The sequence below is a fragment of the Chenopodium quinoa genome, unplaced genomic scaffold, assembly GCF_001683475.1.
Source record: "Chenopodium quinoa cultivar QQ74 unplaced genomic scaffold, ASM168347v1, whole genome shotgun sequence".
Lineage (NCBI taxonomy): Eukaryota > Viridiplantae > Streptophyta > Magnoliopsida > Caryophyllales > Amaranthaceae > Chenopodium > Chenopodium quinoa.
Genome location: NW_018742418.1, coordinates 63909 through 86320, shown reverse-complemented (window position 1 = coordinate 86320; position 22412 = coordinate 63909). Strand labels below are relative to the sequence as shown.

At 34.5% G+C, this 22412-nt stretch overlaps 3 protein-coding genes across 3 annotated transcripts; 1 reads left to right on the top strand and 2 right to left on the bottom strand.

The window, feature by feature from the left end:
- The first annotated feature begins 2143 nt into the window (after window positions 1-2143).
- Window positions 2144-3455, top strand: LOC110708059. The gene is made up of 3 exons (XM_021886162.1): window positions 2144-2636; window positions 2767-2903; window positions 3029-3455. The coding sequence occupies exons 1-3, from the start codon at window positions 2366-2368 to the stop codon at window positions 3128-3130; spliced, it is 510 nt and encodes a 169-aa protein (XP_021741854.1). The 5' UTR covers window positions 2144-2365; the 3' UTR covers window positions 3131-3455.
- LOC110708049 (protein PLASTID REDOX INSENSITIVE 2-like) lies at window positions 3452-12067 on the bottom strand. Its single transcript, XM_021886152.1, has 3 exons — window positions 11534-12067; window positions 11329-11427; window positions 3452-3719 (listed from the first exon to the last, which is right to left on the bottom strand). Exons 1-3 carry the CDS (start codon window positions 11744-11746, stop codon window positions 3504-3506), a joined length of 528 nt encoding a protein of 175 aa, XP_021741844.1. The 5' UTR covers window positions 11747-12067; the 3' UTR covers window positions 3452-3503.
- Window positions 12068-12293: 226 nt separating this feature from the next.
- On the bottom strand, window positions 12294-21417 carry LOC110708040 (uncharacterized protein C57A7.06-like). Its single transcript, XM_021886139.1, is given in 12 exon segments — window positions 12294-12678; window positions 12764-12895; window positions 13139-13389; window positions 13392-13503; window positions 13599-13674; window positions 14192-14286; window positions 14369-14713; window positions 16666-16986; window positions 17090-17311; window positions 18925-19403; window positions 19806-19947; window positions 20922-21417. Coding segments are annotated over 12 exon segments (2718 nt in total). The 5' UTR covers window positions 21312-21417; the 3' UTR covers window positions 12294-12525.
- Window positions 21418-22412: the final 995 nt, after the last annotated feature.

Below are 22412 nucleotides of genomic sequence, written 5' to 3'. Positions count from 1 at the left end.
GGCTAAAACATATATAACAAAAACTAAGGCAAGTAAACTCTGATAAATACTAAGAACAAACATACTTAAGAAAAGGAACAAACTAGAGGAGAGCATCGTCCAACCCGACAACCCAAAACCACTTACACTAGGAACCTCGAAACCCTAGCCCTAACTTCACCGTTTCCGTCACTAACTACTCGTGACGGCGGCGTTAGACCTAGCCCTCCAGTGCAAGGACCCACGAAACCCTAACCCTAACTTTACCGTTTCCGTCACGGTTAAAATTACCGATGACCTTTATGACGGCGGCGTTAGGCCTAATCCTTAGGCCTTGTTTCACCGGCGGAGAGACCCCTTGAACGAACACAAACCTTCCACACAAAGGTGGGCAACGGCGATGGAGGTGGACGACCTACACACTCCCCTCAAAACCTTCGAAACTTAGACAAGGCTCTCACAAACACCTCCAAAGGATTAAAATCCTCAAGAAGAAAGAGGATAACGGAGTGAGGAAACCTCCAAATCCAAGAAGGGGAAAAGAAAATAAAGGGGAAGAGAAGCAGCAACCAAGCAAAGAAGAAGACAGAGGAGGGGGAAAGAGGACGCGGTGGCCCCCTGAGTTTGAGGCCACCTCATAGCAGGGCGGGGAGAGGAGGCGACGCGAAAAACGGAGGACATGCCTACTCACCGGCGACCCGCACGCAGATTACAAGAAAAGAGAAGGGAGGAACCTCGCCGGAGAAACGGCTGCGGCGCCGGATCTCCGGCGGGCCCTAGGTTTCCGGCAGAACTTCTCTTTGGATGAGGAGAGAGAACAGAGGGTTTGGGGGAGGAGAGAGATGTTAGATTTGTTTCTTTGTGTATATTTTTTTTATATACTATGACTAAATTTATCAATTGTAAAATACGTATATCGAACCCGTAAAAAAAAAAAGGGTAATGATATATGTAGCCCTTAGGGTTATATATAAACATTAAATATATTTTCTAGAATGGAATTAAGTTGGTAATTCATGACTAAATCATGAATAAATTAGTATAATTAATGTTAATTTATCCTCAATATTTCCTTTTTAGCTCTTATACATAGGATTATGTATATCATTTTTCAAAGGAAAAAAAAATGTATATCGAAGACCATGAAAAAAAAAACAAATGGTCTTAAATATATGGAGGTTGTATATCTTACGTCTTTTTATGTTGCAAAAATATGGAGCTAGTTTTGCCTTTTACAAAACTGTTCCAAGTTTTGATTTCTTACATATATAGAGTATAAAATATGGTGAAGTTATTTCAAAAGATTTCAATGATCATTGGTGTGTGACATAACTTTATCTTTTGATAATTTTGACAAATATTCTTAAAAGCGGAGAATATTTTTGCATCAATTAATGTTACAAGTCATCATCCATGGTCTTATTCATCTTTAAAATTGTAGACCCAAATAAGACAATAAAATTATATAAGTATCAAAGGAGCTGGACAAATAATCACAGCCAATCCAACCTTTTGCTTCCCCCAACTACTTTACAAACCTAAGGTTCATACTCAACATTCATATAACCGATTACTGAGAGCCGTAGACCTTCCGATTCTTAGATAAGGTGTTCAATCCTTCTATGCAACGATAATGTCAACAATAATTCTTCCCATCATTACATTTTTATCAAATTCGCGTAACTTTAAAAGAAAAAGTTGAGAATTGTATACACATGCCATATTACAGTATACAAATAAGATTAGTTACCTCGAATCACATACAGTTAATTGATATGAATTAGTAGTTAATTCATTGAATGAAAAAGAAATAAGTCAACTTTATAATGGAATGATAGTTATGTATGATTTGTACATTCAAGTTTATCTCTTTAATTTTATTACTCGTATACCATAAACTCGGTTTACAAAATCTATTTTAAAAGAAAATTTGAATAAATAACTATAATCCAAATTTTTAAAAATTATCCTACACTTTGTTATGATAATAAGGGACTACTTTTTCATTGGAAAACTTCAAACCTGAGCAAATACAGTCTATACAGATATCAGGAGTAATTTATAAAAAACCGAGCTTATCTAAATCTAAGTTAATATAAAAAATTGCCGTCCAGGAAAGTTGTAGGTATATATACCCATAACTTGAGTTAGTTGGGTGAGATAGTCATAGACTCATAGTGGCAGTACAACAACAAAGATATAGCTAAATAAGCTAAGCTAAGCAAAGTAGTGTAAGTTGAAGCTTTCCTTGTTTAATTAATGGTGGTGGGAACCCCCTTAAGATAAAGACTAGTCCTTATTTTCACTTCTCTTCTCTTCCCCTTATATTCAACCTCATCTTAAAACATCCATTTTCTTTCTTCTAAGAGAAAAAAAGTGAGAAAAAATGGGAAATTGCCAAGCAGTTGATGCAGCAGCATTGGTGATACAACACCCAAGTGGTAAAGTTGAGAGGATGTATTGGCCTATTACTGCTAATGAAGTGATGAAGATGAACCCTGGTCACTATGTATCCCTCATCATCCCTCTCCCTCTTTCTGAGGACGAAGCCGGAGCTTCGGATAAGAAGAAATCAGTCCGGTACACCCGGGTTAAGCTGCTCCGACCTACGGATACTCTCGTCCTAGGCCGGGCTTATCGCCTCGTGACTTCACAAGGTTGGTACCATATTGATAATCAAAGGATCTTAATAATTATATTCCTTGATCAGGAGAGAACATAGAAAACTTTCTTTTGTTTGGTCTTGATGTCAAAAAGTAACTAACCTTTGTTGTTTGATGGTGACAGAGGTTAAGAAGGTTCTTATGGCGAAAAAAATGGCTAAGGCAAAGGTGAATGAAAAGGGGTCAGGCAGTGACAAGCTACAAACAAGTGAGGGAAAAGATAGAGAAGAAAAAAGAAATGAATCAGATAAAAATGATCAGGTAAAAACAGAGGAAAAAAAACTGAATATTTTGATACTTTTGAGTTTAAAAGTTTTTCTTTTTCATTTATATAATTTGGTCAATATGTTGAAGAAACTTATAGGGATTGATTTTGATGAAAACAGGGATCAGACCATGACAGACAGAAATTAACATCAAGATCGATGAACTCGAGATCGAAAACATGGCGGCCTTCTTTACAGAGCATATCTGAGGCTACAAGCTAATATCCAAAAGACTGAATGAGGATCATCAATATGGAACTAACAAGCTACCTTATCTTCCAGAAGATAAGACTTTGAGAGATTAGTAAAAGGGAAGCAAATAATGGGCTAAAGGAGAAGGAAAGGGGGGTCAAACCTCTTTTCAAGTCCAGTTTTGTTGCATCTTAAATGCCAATTCCTGTGTATAGATAGATAAATGAAACTATAAATCTGGAAAAAGAAGGGTGCAAAAAAAAGGGCGGATTGTTTGTAAATCTGGAAAAATTGTGCTAATGTAAGCTTGTATGAAATTTATTTCCTTCTCAAAAATGACATGAATTTTGCAATGTTGTTCAAGGATCAATCTATAATTTTCAGATGTAAAAAGGTACTAAAATTAGAAATGATGGTTTACTTGACTGTTGGAAGCTGATGAGTTCCAGGCTCGCCAGTCGCGATCAATACAGTTTTGAGCCCATAGCAAAGAAGCTCGAGTAGCCAACGGAGCAGCAGGCAAATTTTTGTCCTTTAGAGCAATTAGCATGTCTGTAAAAGGCTCCACCAATAATGTTCCTGGCCCTCCATATTCTTTGTTCAAAAATTCATGCAGTATCTGTTTCAAATTTCATGCAAAAAGTACCATAAGCGAACTTCATTAACACAAGTCAAGTCATTATTCAAAATTAGTTATGGCACAAAAATTGATAACAGATTTGTTGAAAGCATTGGCAATAAGATGAACCATAACTTCGAGTTCTCTCAAGCTATGAAAATGTTTGGTTGACACAGCATTTACCAACCTTCATGAGATCGATAAAGACATCAACTTTTTCAGTACGCTTCTGAGAAGTCACAATTACATGTAGGTTGCTAATCCTTAGGTTGAAAACATTATTGTGGTCTAGGTTGCATAGAGTTCAAAAATCAAGTATTACGCTATTCATCTTCAAGCTGAGTTTGAACTGAGTTAACTAAGTCGAAGTCAAAAGCTTGGTCAAACCTAAACTCATTTTGAAATTAGTGTGTTCATATTTAGCTCTAAGTCGATCAATCCATGCATATATCAATGGAATTGTGTTTCATCAATGAACTTTATTTCTATCCAAGAGACAAATACTTGCATATAAATTTATGGACATGAATGATATTCAAACTAAACTGTTGATAAATGTAAATAAACATATTGTTCATAAACACACTAAATTAATCAATCAATCAAAGCCTTGATCCCATAAGTGGGGTTGGCTACATAAACCAAATTTGATTATTCCGTGTAGTCATCCACAAAAATCTTCCTCCTCCATCCCTTACGATTTAATATTTCATCCTCATGCAAATCCATATACTTCATATCCTTCCTAACTCCTTCCAACCAAGTCGTTTTCGGTCTCCTTCTCCCTCGTTTAACCCCTCCATGGTCCCACTCTTCCACTCTTCGAACCGATGCACCCTCGGGTCTCCGTCTTACATGCCCAAACCAATGCAGGCGATTTTCCTTTAGTTTGTCTGCAATGCCTGCCACACCTACTTTCTTGCGAATAACCTCATTTTTGATTCTATCTCTTAAGGTGTTATTCATGAAAATGTTATTAATGAAAATGTTATTCATGATCGTAAAGGAACAAGCCTGTACTAGTCTTATACAAACACAAATTCAAACCGGTCATCAACTCACAAAGAGCATTGGTTCATTAACACCCTAATATCATAGAACTTAATCCATACATGGAAATAACAGCTCCATGCTTATGCATTTCAAGGCTTGTGCTCAAAACTATCCATTTGAAGCCTAATACAAACAGAACAAAACCATAGTTTAAGTTTACTAAATGTCTATATCCATCTTTCCTCTCTAAATGCAGTCCAAGTGCATTACATACACATCTGTAACAACCAACAACCAATCAAAGGAAAGTTCATGGAAGTATGACAAGATACCAAATGTTCGTTCAATGATATGGACATAGCCTAAAAATTGACACTCTCTATCATCAACTTTGAAACTAAATAACTAGATTCATGTTTTCTTTCTTTTCCGATCTATAGCAGATGTCCCACCAAAGGAGAAGAACCACAGTACAGAATTCAAGAGTATGTTCCAAACTTCCAAAAATGAAAGATTAATTAAGAACAGGTTAATTCAACGTATCCACACTCAAAATTTGTGTGATTTGGATAATTTTCTGAGCACAGCAAAGAGAAGCCTCTGAACTAGTTTCCTGAAAAATTGACAGCAACTGCTACTAGATTTTCTGTCAGGAGGGCCCCACAGTTTAAATTAACCACGATTAACAAATGATAATTACAAAATTTCTCCTTAACTAAGATTATATTGATAGTATGAATTTTATGACATTTTTTTGAATAAAAAAAGTCTTGTTGTCATTAAGATTCCTGACATTAAAATCAATAATACTATTACAAATGTCTTAAATATATAGACAATCTTTACAATAATCCTGTGTGATTATGATTGGGTAATTAAGAAACAAATTAAAGAATGACTGAAAATAAACCTATAATATTAGGAAATAAAATTGTAGAAAGTCCACTTCTTGATGTTGTACCTCCCACAAAATTCCAAAACGGCCATTAAAAATGTTCAAGAAGATATTGATGAGAAATTAGAATGTTTGGATGAGAAAAATGTAGACCCACAAATGGGCAACAACCTAATGAATTTGGTCAAATTTTAGTCCTTATAACCCAATTCATCATTATTTGTACCATCTATCTACTGGATAGAAAACATAATGGGAAAATGGTTTTTCATATGGAAGAAAAGTAATACCAAGCCTCTAATATTCATTCTTATGGTTACTTCCTCACTTAACCAGTAACCACAAGATGTTTACTTAACTTCATATACTCCATATGTACAACATTATGCATGTTTTGAAGTCGAAACCTTAACCATTATTTTCTCCAAAAAACATTTTGACAAAGTGTGTAACAATAATATTGTGAAAAACTTAATGATACAATGAATTTATTATCTCCCCCATTTCTTATTATTTGTACACTTCATATTATTCGCACTTCACAAACTTTTTTATGTCATAATAACACAACATCAATAATGGACAAAAACTCGTAATTTCAATATATTGATGCAATATTACTTGTTAGTTTGAAGTAGTACGGATTAACATATTAAAAATCATCAAAACTTAATGTTAATGCATAGCCTGAAATTTAAATCAAGGACAAGAGAAAAACCATAGAGACTAATATTGAATGGTTGTAGTCACTTTCAAAGATATTGGAGTGTAGTAGTGCCCTACATGGGTCAGTTTTTGAACAAGGAAAGTCCAAATCTTTAATTAAATAGGTGAGCCCAAAGATCTAAAACACCTCACATGGCTTACATAGACTGACAATTAAAACCAAAGATGTTTACACATGTGAATAACAAATAATATAATTAGTAGCAGGAAGAATATAATTCAAGACAACTAGTATAAGTACGTACTTCATCATTCTCTTATTTTTTATAGGATGTAATTAATGTTGTTTAGATACCAAGCAAGGCTTAACCTAGTGATAAGAGTTTGACCTTATGGGTTATGCTTTAACAGTCAAGGGATCAAACCCCACTAGGAGTTTGGTGGTGAGGATTCTCTTGTCCTTCTCCCTTGACATATAAAGCTGGACGGATTAACCCATAAGAGGTTCCGACTCACTCCCAAAGAGTTTAACCTGTAAAGCAAGACGGATTAACCTATGAGAGGTTCCAATTCAGTAGAGTTCCATATCCTCATCGGAAAAAAAAAAATAAAAAAAAAAAACCTTAGTTATATGATCAAATAACAATTAACGTGTTTCAAAAAAAAAAAAAAAAAAAAAAAAAAAAAAAAAAAAAACAATTAATGTATTTACATGGTCAAAGATTACCTCCTACGTTAGGTTAGGTCAGATTTTCTGGCACTATAGAATCTCAATATCTCATTAGGTTAACATTTTTGATAAAAAAAAAAAATGGTGGAACAAAGAGACATAAAAGCATATTGTTTGTTCAGAGCTAGATTTTTGATGTTTCCTTGTCTTAGTAACGAATCAAGGACTTAATCATGTATTACCCAAATTTGTCAAGTAGCTAAACTATATTAGAATATCTTAATCAATAATTATGTTTATATCTTCATACACCTACTTAATGTGTGTATATGACATATAAAAGTGATTAAATTATATGGTTAGTATCTTTGGAAGAAGTATACTTTACTATAGTGTAAGGCTTGTGTAAGACTTGGAACTTGTAACGAAAGACCACTGTATTCTACAAGTACCACCTTTCCCCGATTTGATTGTGTTTACACATGTCCAAACATTTTAAAAACCAAAACTGCCTTTATGACTACACCTAAGTTATGTTTAGTTTAGATTAAAATATTTTGAGACAATTAAGTCGAACAGTTGAAAGTAGGGGGAAGATAAGGGAATTCTCAATCCCATCAAAAATTATCCGGTGGAACTCGAACTCGAACTTGTTTGGTTAATTTGTAGTGACATGATACAGAGTACTTATGTTTGACATTTATTAACATACATTTGGCCTAATGGATAATTTACATATTATAGTTCAAGATATACTAAGCTAGTTTATTCTTTCTTGCTGATTGATCTTGTATATTTCATTAAGGTTATCCGGTCACACCACACGTACTTCAGGTTTAACAAGGCCACAGTCCCACATGACCCAATTCTTAGTTCCTTGAACAAAAGCATAATGCATTAACTATGAGAATGACTCGGCTAGTTCATATACAGATGCTTTTAATTTGAAAAAAGAAAAAAAAACACATTAAATGACACATACTTTTTTCTGTTTTTTTGGTTGAATCCTATTATATTTTATGCGCACGTATAAGTTAGTCTCACATTTGAGAAGAGTAGAAAAAACCACATTACGATCGGCTTACACCCATATTCAAAATTCTTTTGAAGCTTCATTAGCTCAAGTGTTTTATTCTAATAAAACAATTTATTTTCATTTTCAAAATAACCCAAATACCCTTATAATCTAAAACATGCATGATTTCAAAGATTAATATATTTAATTTTTAATAAAAAGAATATAAAGATTACATATATGTATTTGAAAAATATACAATGAAATGAATTTTAAAAAACCAACAATGTTATGGAATATAATTTATCTTAACAATAAATCACAAATAGACGTCAAATTAACTGCAAAGTCAAAACATAACTAAAGTAAAACAGGAGAAGTAGTTCAAAGATAATTGTTCCCAAAGGGCAAATCGGCAAAAGGCATATCAAGACTACTTGGCAATTGGCATGGATAGACAAAATGAACTTATCATAATGTAAGCACTAATTGTGCAATTATGAAAAACAAACCAATAAAACTTTATTCCATTATGAAGTGTACACAAAAAGGACCGATTCAAAAGAACAATAATCTAAGTTCTTATGAAACTTGACGAGTAAGCACAAGAGGAAATTGATTATACAATTTTGATAAGCATTTCATGTTAAGAAAGTGACCCACATTTAATAATAAAAACTAAATAATGGTAATAGGGCGGTCGGATGACATTAATTAAACAACATGAACACCCTAACTCTACTGTTATCAAAACACGCGGCATCATGTTCAATCATGAACCCCAAATATGAGAGCTATATGATGAAGATTTATTCACTCAAGGGTTTTTTTCTTTAAAAAAAAAAAAGATTTATTGACTCAAGGGATGATAATTTGCATATTTTAATTGATCAATGACGTACTCAAATAAAACACTTGTGATATTCCCTCCTTCTAAAATAAATTATTTATATATGATGTCATTTGAGCTCATAATGTCACAGATTATCAAATTCAATCCAGATGGATGAAGCAACTGTTATGGTACAGCAATTTCTATGTACAACTGGTTTCGCCATGTACATTATACCCTCACCGTAAAAAAAATAGTCTTGATTATACCTTACAAGTTATAATTGGTTGGTGAAGATTTTGCAAAGAGTTGACGATACGAAGTATTTTTGTTAAGAGGATATCTTATCCCAATCAATTAACAAGGTGATTAAATACTAGAAGAATGGTCATTATTGCAAAATCTAAGGAGCCACTTCTAGGATTAACCAATTAACAATATGATGCAAAATTCATGATTGAGTATTGAAAAAATCTACATTTTCAAGGAGGAATTTGTAGGGTCGAATGTGACTAATCCTAGAAGTGGCTCCTTAGATTTTGCAATAATGACCATTCTTCGTAAAGGTCATTAATTTGCTAGACTATTAGTTAGTGAATACCATGTGAAGTGTACATGGTTAGATGTACTCTCCCTATTTTTGTCCCAATAATTGCATGATGCCGACCAAAAGCATTTGATTGTGTTTTTTCATTCTGATAATTAAAGAGAATCAGTATACCCAAACATCTCTCTATTAAGCATTTATTTGAAATGGTACTATTACTAGCAACCTAGAGTAATAGACCAGCATTCTAGTGATTTATTCTTTACTGGTCTTAGGCTAAATTGAAACAAAAGTTTGCTACACTTTCCACGAGCTTAATTGTTATATTTTCAAACTCTTTTATAATTAAGGATATATTATGGAGTTACAAGACTATTTATGATATAGGATCATTTCTATCTTAAGTAGTGGTATTATTATGAAAAGCTAACGTGGATGCTAACTAGTTGGGTTGGTTATACTGTTAAAAGTATAGGAGGTAGTATCAAACAACCGTAATCAAACCTCATTTGCATCTGTTGTCCTCAAGGACTCTCTATACACCGTAATGACTTATTGGGGAAGCTAATCATAAGACATTGCTTAATTGCTATGCAGTATGCACATTCAAAAATGAGAACTTTTACCATACAACTAAAGATATAGGAGTATCAATTCAGAAGGGAAGAAACATTCTTCCATGTATACCAGATAGTATGTCTTGAGAGTTTCTTCGGGTATTATTAGCATTAAAAGATGGAAAGAGAATCTGGAGCTAGAGAAGACAGCGTTTTGAAGGGAAGCTGAGAAGACAGTGTTATCATAGGCAAGCTGCAATTGTCAAAAAGTTTTTAAATCACTGCTTCTCTTAAGTATGTTACTTGGTCCCAGAAAGCCTATAGATTAGATCCTTCCAACTCTTCTGATACTAACAAATTAAGGTGGAGAAGGGGGGTATTTGGCTGGCCTTTAGCAGACATAGATAGAAACTATGAATGCTTCTTTAGCTATTCAAGGTTTATGACCTTTACTTCAATTCATGTAGTAAACTTAAACTGTGTCTACTTTAAGAAATAAACATTGTTAGAATTAATCCAAAAAGTTCTAATTTAACTTGGAAGAAACTGAAGAACTATAACAGATGTTCATGATTCATACTATGCATATCTTTTGTACCTCAGAATACGTTTATGGACCCAAGCTGGATAACTTAGGCTAGTGCATGTGCATGCTGGATGGACCAAGGCTGAGCGGCTGAGGGTGCAATTAAGACGCTGAGGGCTGAGGGTGCAATTTTGACTCATGAACTTTCTTTGTCCATATTTTTATTGTTTTTGGGACCCTCCTTGTTTAGTTCCCTACCCCAATGGCTGATTGCACACAACTAATTTCTAGAACCATGAAGCCCGGATATTTATTCAATGGCCGGCTAAGGGTACTTTCAATCTCCCAGCTTTCTGAAATCACAAAATCTGCCTACATCTTGCTGGTGGAAAAAGCACTACTTAGGTACTTAGGATCTAACTTATCCTGCAGAAGGTTTATCCCAATATGGGCAATATCCCTACGGAATCATATCCTCTTCGAAGATTGCCTAGCATTCTCAAATGCCTCAGTTGATCGCGTATCCTAGGAACACAAATCCAAAGAACACCAACCTAAATTTTCTATTGAATTAAAGACAATAAACTTGCAATGGGGAAAGAATGAAAGAATTATGATGTCTGTAATTTAAAATAGCCTCTTTGGCTTTTCCCCTCATTATATAATGAACCTAAAGCTAACAGAATTTCCCGCCACACCAGAAAGATAACCACTTTATAAATTAACTCCCAACTAACCCAACTGCCAACTAACATACAATCCAACAGCAGACATGTCATAACAACCATTCAACCTCAAATCAACACATATAAGTTCATTCAAGCAATTCATCGAACACCTTAAGAGCAGATTCTTATAAGACAAAAGCAAATAACATCACACAGAATTCAAGCCGTAAATGTACTCACCTTGGCGCAAACATCGACAATCCGGTCGAGTTCGTCCCCAAATGCATCTTCATCTTTCAACAATGTCTTCTTTAATTCAATTTTGAACTTCTGGGTTTCCTGCAAAATCCCAAGAAGGAAAAAAATAAAATAAAATAAATAAATATAAAAGCTAAAGCATAAGATAAAAGAATTACAGAAACAATTCGTGCAATGTTATTATTACAGCTTCTGAAAATTCTGGAATTGGGTCAGGATACACGTATTTCCGAGGCGGGTTTGCTCGGAGTGTGAGAATTGAGGAGAGAGACTGAATTCGACGGCGGTGAGGGCGCAGGATAAGAGAAGAGGGGCGCAAGATAAGATGGTTGAATGTTAGAAATTTGGCGGGAGTATTGATCAAGTTAGTTGAAAAGTGGAGGGAAGAGTAAAGCGCCATTAATGGAGAAATTGTTGCACTTAAATTTCTAGGCTTGTAAGTTTTTTTTGGTTCGATTCACCTCTCCTTGCAATATATTGTCTTTACTTCTTTAGCCTTTACTACTTGAGTACTTCATGTTTATGGACTATATAAGTTTTTTTTGGTTCAATTCTCAGCCAAATGATGATTGATGCAAAAACGTTTATTTATTTATTTATTAGCAGTGTGTTGCTTGAAAAGTTTGCGCTATGTAGAAAAGGGTCTACTTGATTCGACTGTACATATATCATAGCGACGAAACTTGCAAAAGGATACAATCGAGACTGATAACCTATAGCAAATTGTTTTTGAGTAGCCGATAGCATCCAAGACGGTGCTCCAAGTGTGCACAATACGTGCATATGTGATGAACACCCTCACCCTCACCTTCACAGGTGTAGCTATGCGCACTGTTAATGTGATGAACCGGTAGCGCTCAATTGCAAGTTTGGAACCTACTACATCAATACGTACCCCAGCTAACCAATATTTAAGCAATAATAAAAAGCTAGAGTACTCACTCATATATTCAAAAGATTTAAAACTTTCCAGGAGCTTTATTGCCCACAAAATAAAAGAATACATCTTAGCCAAGCAGGCCAAATATCTGTAGACTGTGGTCTGACTGAAACAAATCTCACCCTCTCACTAAAATGGGTAAAGCTTGTTACAACAAAACCCATGCCTAAACACTACAAAATTGCGTGCTTAATTAAATTACACAAGTCATGGAAAAACATCAGTGCCAAATCACTCACTTATGTTTTGATACTACGCCTTGATTTTTTGGCGGAACTTTTATTATTTGATTTTTGTTTCCGTCCACGTTGCTTCTGGTCCTTTACTCTTTCGTGTGGATCTACTTCTTCAAATTTGATAGGATTAATGATCATGCCAGATTTCTTTACGACCTGATTGAACACAATCAATGTCAGAGGAAAATTACCAAAAGTTGAGAGAGAGAGAGAGAGAGAGAGAGAGAGAGAGAGAACTCACTTCTGGCCTGGTAAGAGCCCCAGCAGCTGTTGCAGGGTTAAATTCAGGGCCAATAGGCATACGGATGCTCTGTTCAAAAACATCTTTCGAAGCAAAAGGATAAGGCAGCGTCTTTGCATACAATTTCTCCCCCTATCAGTTCCAGAAACACATATGACAGCATTAGGCAAGTTTGATCCACATTGATATATAAAAGTAATAGAATGTGGAATAATTTAGATATGTAGATAGAAGAACAGTATTGGAGGGAGTATTATCTAGTACATGACCTAATTAATTAAACAAAACGAGTTGCCCTTGACAATTTTACCCACCACCTAATTTTCAGCAATAAAATGACGCAGATAGAAAAATGACAAAGACTAGAACACTGACCTTCTTATCTACTTTCTCAGATATGATTACGTGTTTAAGACGTGCATCCTTCCTTTTTTTCAAAGCTGCTTCTCTCTTTTGCTTAGCAGTTGCATGCTCTTCCAGCATCCAAGAAGGCAAACCCCTTTTCTTTTGGACATCAGTCCACTGACCCCATCCAGGAAGCAGAAGGGGCTTCTCTGGCTCAGGATTCTCTTCATTCAAAACATCCTCTTTAACCTTTTCAAATTCTTCTTCCACATCATCCCCGCAAATGCACGCTTTATTAGCTCTTCATTTGACGGTAGTTCATAAGCTTTCCCTGAAGTCAACATCCCATCTATCATATGCCCACCACTGTCTGTATCGCTGTCATCCTCTACTTCCTAATAAATCAAGTGCACATACAGCAAAGCTGTCAAAACGTCCTCATAGTTATATATGTATGCAAAACATGCAAAACGTCCTATGATATGTATACCTCTTCACTATCATTGCTTGGAGAAGGTTTTACAACCTCCGGCATACTCCTGACAGTGGTATTAGAAGTGGAACCCCTTTACTCCCACTCTTCATCTGCATACATGATCATTAGAGTTATAAATAAAAATTCAACATTTCAGCACAATGTTCCTAAGCTGATAAGGATCTAAAAGGGGTGTTTAGTGTCTCAGTTTGCTCACTAGATTCCCCAAGCCCAACTCATTCAATCTTTTTCATTTAAGGTCATGAAACAACTTAGATGCATCATGTTTAAAAAAACATATAGTCAAAGGAGAACACCATTGTGAGGTCACCAAGGAAACAAAAGGGAAGAGCAACGGCGGAAAAGGTATATCATTTTACTCCATGCTTCCACCCCTTCTTCAAAGACAAGCAAACTGATATTATGAAGCTAGAACAAGGTATCACATAGATTGGGTAAGGTCTGTAAGGAAGAGCGTAAAAGCAGGTAACAGAATGCATTGGGACAGTACATAGAATGCCCAAAAAGCCTTAGCTCATCAGCACATGACAGTGATGACACTGCAACTGCCACCATATGACAGGCAAGAATAAACGACGCTGAAATACAGAATAGCTCTAACCTGTTTCCATGAACCAGATGTGAAAACAGAAACATCGTGGCTTGTTCTTGGCCCAGAGTCTTTAGCTACATCAATAACGCTCTGCGAAGTACAGCAGTATTAATCAAGCTAATTTATAACGATTATACCCTCAATGGAAGGAAAAAGACAAGGAATTAATTACTTTGAAAGCTGAATCATCAACAGTCTCCAAATCTTCACGAAGTACATCCAAATCAATGTCGATATCTTTTTCCATGTGATGACCTTTCACACCATCCATTTGAATATCATCCTTCTCTTCAATGATATCGTCATTATCACTGCCATAATTGTCAACATCAGGTCTATGATTTACGTTAGCAGCCTCTTCAATCTTCTTTCTGGGTACACCAAAAACTCGTCTACCACTGGAAGTCCCTTCCTTCAGGCCCTTTCCTGCAGTCTGGTTTAAAGATAAATCATAATCCTCTAGAGCACGCTTGGCTTCTTTATTAGCAGCCTCCTTTCTTTTCTCCAGCCCTCGTACCTATGATTAATATAAGAGTTAGAAAACAGATAGTGAAAGCAAAAATTTAATACCATCTAGCAGTTTTAACAATAGGATATATATATATATATATATATACATATATGTATACATATATGTATAAATATATGTATATGTATATACACATATGTATATGTATGTATATGCATATATGTATATGTATGTATATAAATATGTATGTGTGTGTGTGTATATATATATATATATACTTCTTCCGTTTCTTTATAGTTGCAACACACACTTTATCACGGTATTTAAGAAAAGTGGACCTCACATGATATAATACACTTAAAATGGGGTTTAGAGGTTGTTAGGAGTATAATCAAGTGGGCCATGAGCTTTAAATAAAGGTACTAGTACAATTTTGACCATAAAAACCTTCCTTTTATAGTGTGTTACAACTATTGTGACATTTCCATTTTAGAGAAATGTTGCAAGTATAAAGAAATGGAGGAAGTATATATATATAGGGGAGGGATCCGGTGAGAATATGTTCATATGTGAAAACCCATACTTCTACGAAAACTGATCTAATATTTAGAACATGTGAGTAAAAATTTAGAACATGTGACTCAAATTAAAATTTAGAACATATGAATAATAATTTAGAACATGTGCAAGTAGTAATTTAGAACATCTGATTTAAGAATTAGAACATGTGAGTAAATATTTAGAAAATCTGCTTTAAGAAATTTAGAATACATGAGTAAAAATTAGAACATCTGATTTAAGATTTAGAGCAAGTGAATAAAAATTTAGAACACCGGGTATAAAATATAGAAAATGTAAGTAAAAATTTAGAACATACAAATAAAAATTCGAACATATGCTTTAAAATTTAGAACATGTAAGTTAAAATTTTGGAACAAGTTATTTAAAATTTATAACATAACTTAACTAATTTATGGTTTAGAACATGTGAAAACTAATTTAGAGCATCTGATTTAATTTAGAACACAGAGAAAAAATTAAGAACATCATATTTAAAATTTAGAACATACGAGTAAAAATTTAGAACATAAAGAGTATTCTCACATAAGAAAGGGTTCTCACATAAGAAGGGGTTCTCACGAGAACCATAAATATATATATATATAAGGGATCCGGTGAGAATAGGTTCATATGTGAGAACCCATACTTATATGAGAACAAATCTAAAATTTAGAACATTTGAGTAAAGATTTAGAACATGCGAGTGAAAATTTAAAATACCTAATTTAAAATTTAGAACATACGAGTAAAAATTTAAAACACATGACTTAAAATTTAGAACGTATGAGTAAAATTTAGAGCATGTAAATAAAAGTTTGGAACATATGAGTAATAATTAGAACATATGATTTAAACTCTAGAACATATGATTAAAAATCTTGAGCACAATTTTTAGAACATATAAGCTAAATTTAGAACAAATAATTTAAGATTTAGAACATGTGAGTAATAATTTAGAACATACAAGTTCTCACATATGAAAGAGTTCTCACATATATATATATATAAAAGCAAAGATATAGGGGAAAAGAAAGTCAAAATTACTATATGAGAATCAAAATCACCAATCAAACACAACACCCCCCCCCCCAACACCCCTCTTAATATTTAAATCCCCATCAATGTTCTCTGCCATGACGTCAGTGGATGAAGCATGGGAATGCGCACTTTGACTACCCAACCTGTTGCATTAATCTCTCATCTCTCTATAGATCTTTGGCTGGTGAACAAACCTTGTGCTTGATGTGAAAAAATATAATTTGATTGTCATTTCTACATCACATTTATCTTTTTAATCCTTTTTTGTGCCATCCATTTTTCTTAAGATAAGATCCATTTTAGGTTTAAGAAACCTCCATTCCACGCAAAACGGAGCAAGAGGATGCAAGAATGATGTGATGAAACACAATAAGCAAACAATAGGAATGGGCAGAATATACCATGAAAGGCAATGAAAGAACCCCTGAATCAGGCACTTCATCCTCTTGTTCCATTATTTTAATCGTTTTCTCCTTTGCCTTAGCCAATAACTTAGATGCCCCCTCCTCATCTGAACTATACATATCCTCCTCATCCTCATCACTGCTATCATCACTGCTGCTGCCATCCTTCATGGAATTCATTTTCCTGGTCAGAAGATTATGAAGATTCAACTGCTCAGCTATAGCAGCTTGAGTACCTTCATCTTGTTTACTTAAACCGCGTTCAAGAACACGTTTAGCCCACTTTCCTTGGTTTCTGTGCCTCAGTGTCATGCGTGCCTGCACCATATAAACGCAATACCAATGATTTGTCAATGTGTGAAATTGGCTAAACCACAAATACAGCATTAAACATACAACAAAAGCACATCATTTTACATGCCTCTGCTCGTTTTCTTTCTTGTTTCTCAGCATACTCTTTGGCGACTTCAGGATCAGTTTGCAAATCTGAAGAAGCTGCCTTCAATTTGTCTTTTTTCTTTAAGCGATGATAAGTCTTGGACTTAATTTTTTTAACGTGTTTTGCTTTCATTTCATGACGGAAAAGAAGACTGCGCATTTTAGCAAGTCTGTTCTGGCGGTCCTTCACTTCTTCGACAGATATCTGTACACCATACCAAGAGGAACATATTAGATTTTCAATCCAAGTAATGGCATGCAAGAGCAACAAGCAACATAAATTCATGGTATTTCTGATCCCATTCACCTAAACTTTCAATGCTCCAAACATTCAGTACCGCACAATGCTTACACTTTGTTCCTCTACGAGGCGACAAAATTATTGCATGAACTACACAGAGACATTCAACTTAAAGTAGAAAATAAACAGTTGTAGTAGAAAATTCTTAGGCTAGGATTATGACTTCAACAAATACCACTTCACACTGCCATCTTCTTCTATTCTTACCTAACAAGATCCTTCAACTTTATCCACTCAAAATCCCCCCCCCCCCAAACACACACACACACACACACACACACACAAAAAAAAAAAAAAAAAAAAAAAAAAAAGATACGAAAACAAAGGTATATAATCCTCCATGACCCCACAAAAGGCAGTATCTTCACTGAGTCATAACGAATATTGAAAACAGTCTTTCTTCCTCTAAATGCATTATTGATAAGTAGTGATACAATGTATGACCTATGTTGCATGGAACAAAAAATGGAAATTGGAAAGGTGAAACCTGGACATGCACATATGCAACCTTTCAGATATTAAGAATCAGGAAACAAATAGAAACATGTAATACAATGTATTAGACTTGTACACATTTTATTTTTTATTTTTTATTTTTTGAAAAATTAAAATTTTCTCTGAAAGAAAGTACTCCCTTTCAATTTTTACATTTGAAATCATTTTGTGAGAAAAACATAGTCAAAACATAAAGCTTAAAAAGAGGAGGGAGTAAACTTCTATAACTTTTTGTGAAAAGAAAAAAATAGAAACCAATGGAAAGAAAGAAGCAGACAATGAAAATAATTCAAATAGAAAACCAATGGATTAGTAAAATCGCTCTTCCCATACTCTTTAATTGGTAGACTAGACCAACTAGTTGATCAGCAACCAAAGACCCATATTTAAACTGCCCGCCTCATGGTTCTAAATTTATGCAATCATTAGTGAATTGCATGCATATAATTATAAAACAAGGAGATATCATCTTGCACATTTGCACAACCTAAATGCATATAAACAGGTGTATACGGGGCTTTGTCAAAAGGGTAATAGAGCAAGTATGAGGAATAACACCTTACATGCCACAGGTTTGCTTTGCATTTACACACCCTGCCATATTACCCATTGGCAATAGAATGCTAAGTAGTCTCCCTTTCCCTCTTTATGCAGGTATAATTTATCATTAAACACTTAGTAAAAGCCACCATAATAAAAAAGTTTTCCAAAAATGGGTTTCCCATTCCTTTAATTTGATAAGTAATCATTTGTGCCATCAATTCCACAAGTAATTGCAGATGTGTCACATATAACGAAAGACAATGGAAACTGTGACTTTTCTTTGTTTATCTATTTATAGAAAATGTGGTTATGTTATACTACTAGTACTAGTAAGCAACGATTATTGCTTAGTGACTTAGTGTAATCTACTTCCCTTTTATGTTACAACTCAATAACATTCCGTTTCCTAATTGTATAGTTGAAAAGAGAAACAACAGACAAAATACAGAAAAGCCAATGCAATGCAAAACAGCTCCTACCTTGTTTAGCTCAAGAAGCTTGGCACCATCATTCTTGTAAGCTTCTGAGATCTCTTTGTTATCCAATATTGATGCAATTGCCTTCTCAAAATCAGTTCGTGGTTTGAACTCAGAGGCCATAGTTCCCACGGTTGGAAGACCCATATCATTACCTTGGTCAAAATAGAGTGTGGGAGCTTCTCGATTTCTCTTCACGAGATGCTCCCATTTAGTAATATCCTTCTTTGTGTGGTCATATGCTACCCCCCTCTCCACCCTCTCTCGTTCTGGCTTGGGAAGTGGAGCTTGAACTGTTTCTCCTTTCTTCTCAACATGTTCAATCCTTTTCCTAAGCTTGCTGAAACTAGGAGTTCCTCGAAGAGGATCCAGAAGGTCTTGAATACTGATACTCCCATTACCGCTGAGGACATCACGGCTAGGGTTAAATTCAGATTCTGGATAAGCCTCTGAAACAGCAGCACGTCTCTTCCTCTTTTTGTCTGTTAAATCAAAATTTTAGACCTGATTGTGCAGTGATTTTCACTTCATTTATTTATCAAAGTTGTTTCCAATCAAGTATTCATAGCATTAAGAAAAATCAGAAATGAAAGAAGCATTTACCAATACTGAAAAATAGTCAGTATACAAAAACAACAGCACTTCAGCCTAACAGCACCAAAAGGGGATTCTTTTGAATCCCCAGATAGCGAAAAAATCGTTTTGATCAAGATATTAAATGGAACAAGTATCTAGAGTTTTGCTCAAAGTTTCTTTTTAGCTTGTTCTAGTAATAGATTAATTAACTCTGGCAGATCGAATAGTATAACCATCAAATCAGCATTTGCATCACTTATGATCAAAGCTAATTGAGAGACATCACAGAATAAACACAGCATATTTACCAGCAAAAGCCTGAGTATGGATTCCAGTAATATCCTCTAGCATTCTTGCATGCCTTCCCTCATCATACTCCTTGTCAATGGAATCATCATCTTCATCTCCAGGACCTAGATCGTCGTCATCCTCAGAGAGTATGTCTTCATCCTACACAGGAAAGAGTGAAACATCTAAAAGCTGCATACTTTATCAACATTGAAACAGATACATTGCCACATTGGCTATCATATAGTCCAAGAAGAATATCAATTTTTCCTGGCACAATATTACTTTTTCTTATGCCACTTCAACATTGGTAGCACTTGGTTGACTAGAAAGAAACTTTTTCTTATGCCACTTCAACATTGGTAGCACAAAAATGATTTAATGCCTTGCGATCACCCCTCCCACCCCCGGCAGTGATGCATCAAACCTCCACTGCTAGATACAATATAGTTGGCATTCCTAAACTAAGGCTTTGCAACCACGCCGATCACTGTTGATCATAAGGTTTCTCATGTGTAAAAGATCACTTCTAAGTCCTTACTAATACCCCTCATCTCAATTTGAAAGGTGTGAATATATCACGAATGAACCAATAATCTCCCACTCTTTCTATGTACAGCAGCAATAAGGTTGTCATATTATACTTTTCTAGTCATACCACTATACCCTAGACCCCTAAGCCCTAAAACGATCCTAAGAACCTCGAAAAAAAGTCATTGTACGCCATCGTCTCAACACAAACATAGATCTCCTTACAGTAGTACTTTAGTAAAACCAGTAAACAAACAACTAATATCAATACACTCACAAAATTCCAACAAATCCATTATTCTCCACCACCAAACATACGCAAAGAATCCCAAACTTAATGCAATTTCTCAAAATCTACACCTATTCAGGGTACAAATAATTATATTAAGAACACAACAAATAACTTCTAAGACTACAAAAATTCGCATGGCTCATAATAAAAACTCAATAAATAACTACAAAACTACATCTACATTAAATTACTTTAATTCACCCCCAAATCAACTCTTTTACATCAAAATTTTCTATTTTTTTGGCAGAAATTTCATGTTTAAACAATCAAAACAAAGCAATCGAAAAGGGTAAAATGAAAGAGAAACAAAAACCTTGAATTTCTCAGGAAGCTCATACTCATAATTCTCAACATGATCAAATCGTCGATTCTTCTTCGATTCCTCCTCCGCAACTTCCTCCTCATACTCATACAAATCCTTAACATAATTCAATTCACCTTCATCCGAATCAATAACTTCATCATCTTCAACATCATCATCACTATTACCATATAAATTAGGGTTTCCGAGGTTATCAAGCTGCTTCCTAAACGCCGACGGTAATCGAGGACCTCTTCTCTCTCCTCCGCCTCCACTTCCACCACCACGGCGTTTTCCAGAAGATATAGGGTGTGATTTTTTGTTGGTGAATTTCTTCGGTATTTTCTCTCTCCTCTGTAACTGCTTTGCACCATCGCTGGATTTCCTCTTCTTGTCCGCCATAGTTGAGGGGTTTCAGAGGTTTAAGCTTGGCGGCCGCGAAGAAAGAGAGAGAAAAAAGAGAGTGCGAGTTATTTAAGAGTTGCGCATTTTAATTTTCTTGTGTTTTTGTTGTTGGGCTTTTCTTTTGGTAGTTGATCGGGCTTGTTGTGTGGTTCGTTGCCCATACTTTACATCAACAACTTTATTTGCAACTTTGGATGGTTCCACGGGCTCGTTGACTACATTTGTTTGTTTTTTTTTTAATAGTACGTAGTAAAATTAATTGATTAATAAAAAGTAATATGACATTTATAAGTTATAATAGGGATTCAATTTTAGCAAATACATAAGATATTGAATCAAACAAAAATTTCCTTCATAAAAACTACGATCATCGAATAGATTTTGCATTGTGGAGTAAGCTAAGTTCTTTCAAGCTTATGCTTGAATAAGCATTTAGAAGAATCTTATAAACATGGCAATCGAATCGATTCAACCGATCAAGATCAGCTCGCCTTCTTGTTATCATAAAGTAAAGTTGGTCGTAAGAGGCTAGCTAATATCATACCTCAGTTTGCAATAAAGTAGTTTCTTATTTCTCAAACTTGTTTGAAAAGCATGTAATATCATCATGGTTACAAATGTTATTCTTTCTTATCTCCTACTTATATATATCGCTAGAAAATACAGCCTTATTGGAGAAACAATCTAATGATTCTTTGTAGCCGTGAGGATGTTTTCCTTCTAATTCATCTGATTGTATTCAAAATTTTGTTTATGACTTGTGAGTGTTAAATTGAGACACATGTGATAAGGAAAGAATTAAGAGTAATAATAATTCAATAAGGAAAAAAAAAACATTTGTTAAAAAAAATATATAATGGAGAGAGTTTTTTTTTTTTTTATTCAACATGAGCTTACATCTTGTTTTTTAATACGAAAAAAATTGGGTGAGTCCAATATATCTGACAATAATAATCTAATATCTGACAATAATATTCTAATATATGACATTAATATTCTAATATCTGACATAATATTTGACATTAATAATCTAATATCTGACATTAATAATTAGATTAATGTCAAATACATACATTAATCTCCCATTTACATACATTA

Coding starts and splice junctions, on each gene's coding strand:
- LOC110708059 (XM_021886162.1), top strand. CDS start 2,366: ATGGGAAATTGCCAAGCAGTTGATGCAGCAGCATTGGTGATACAACAC. Junction 2,637..2,766: donor TCGCCTCGTGACTTCACAAG/GTTGGTACCATA, acceptor TGATGGTGACAG/AGGTTAAGAAGGTTCTTATG. Junction 2,904..3,028: donor AATCAGATAAAAATGATCAG/GTAAAAACAGAG, acceptor TGATGAAAACAG/GGATCAGACCATGACAGACA.
- LOC110708049 (XM_021886152.1), bottom strand. CDS start 11,746: ATGGCGCTTTACTCTTCCCTCCACTTTTCAACTAACTTGATCAATACT. Junction 11,428..11,533: donor TTCCAGAATTTTCAGAAGCT/GTAATAATAACA, acceptor GGGATTTTGCAG/GAAACCCAGAAGTTCAAAAT. Junction 3,720..11,328: donor TTGTCGATGTTTGCGCCAAG/GTGAGTACATTT, acceptor AATTTGAAACAG/ATACTGCATGAATTTTTGAA.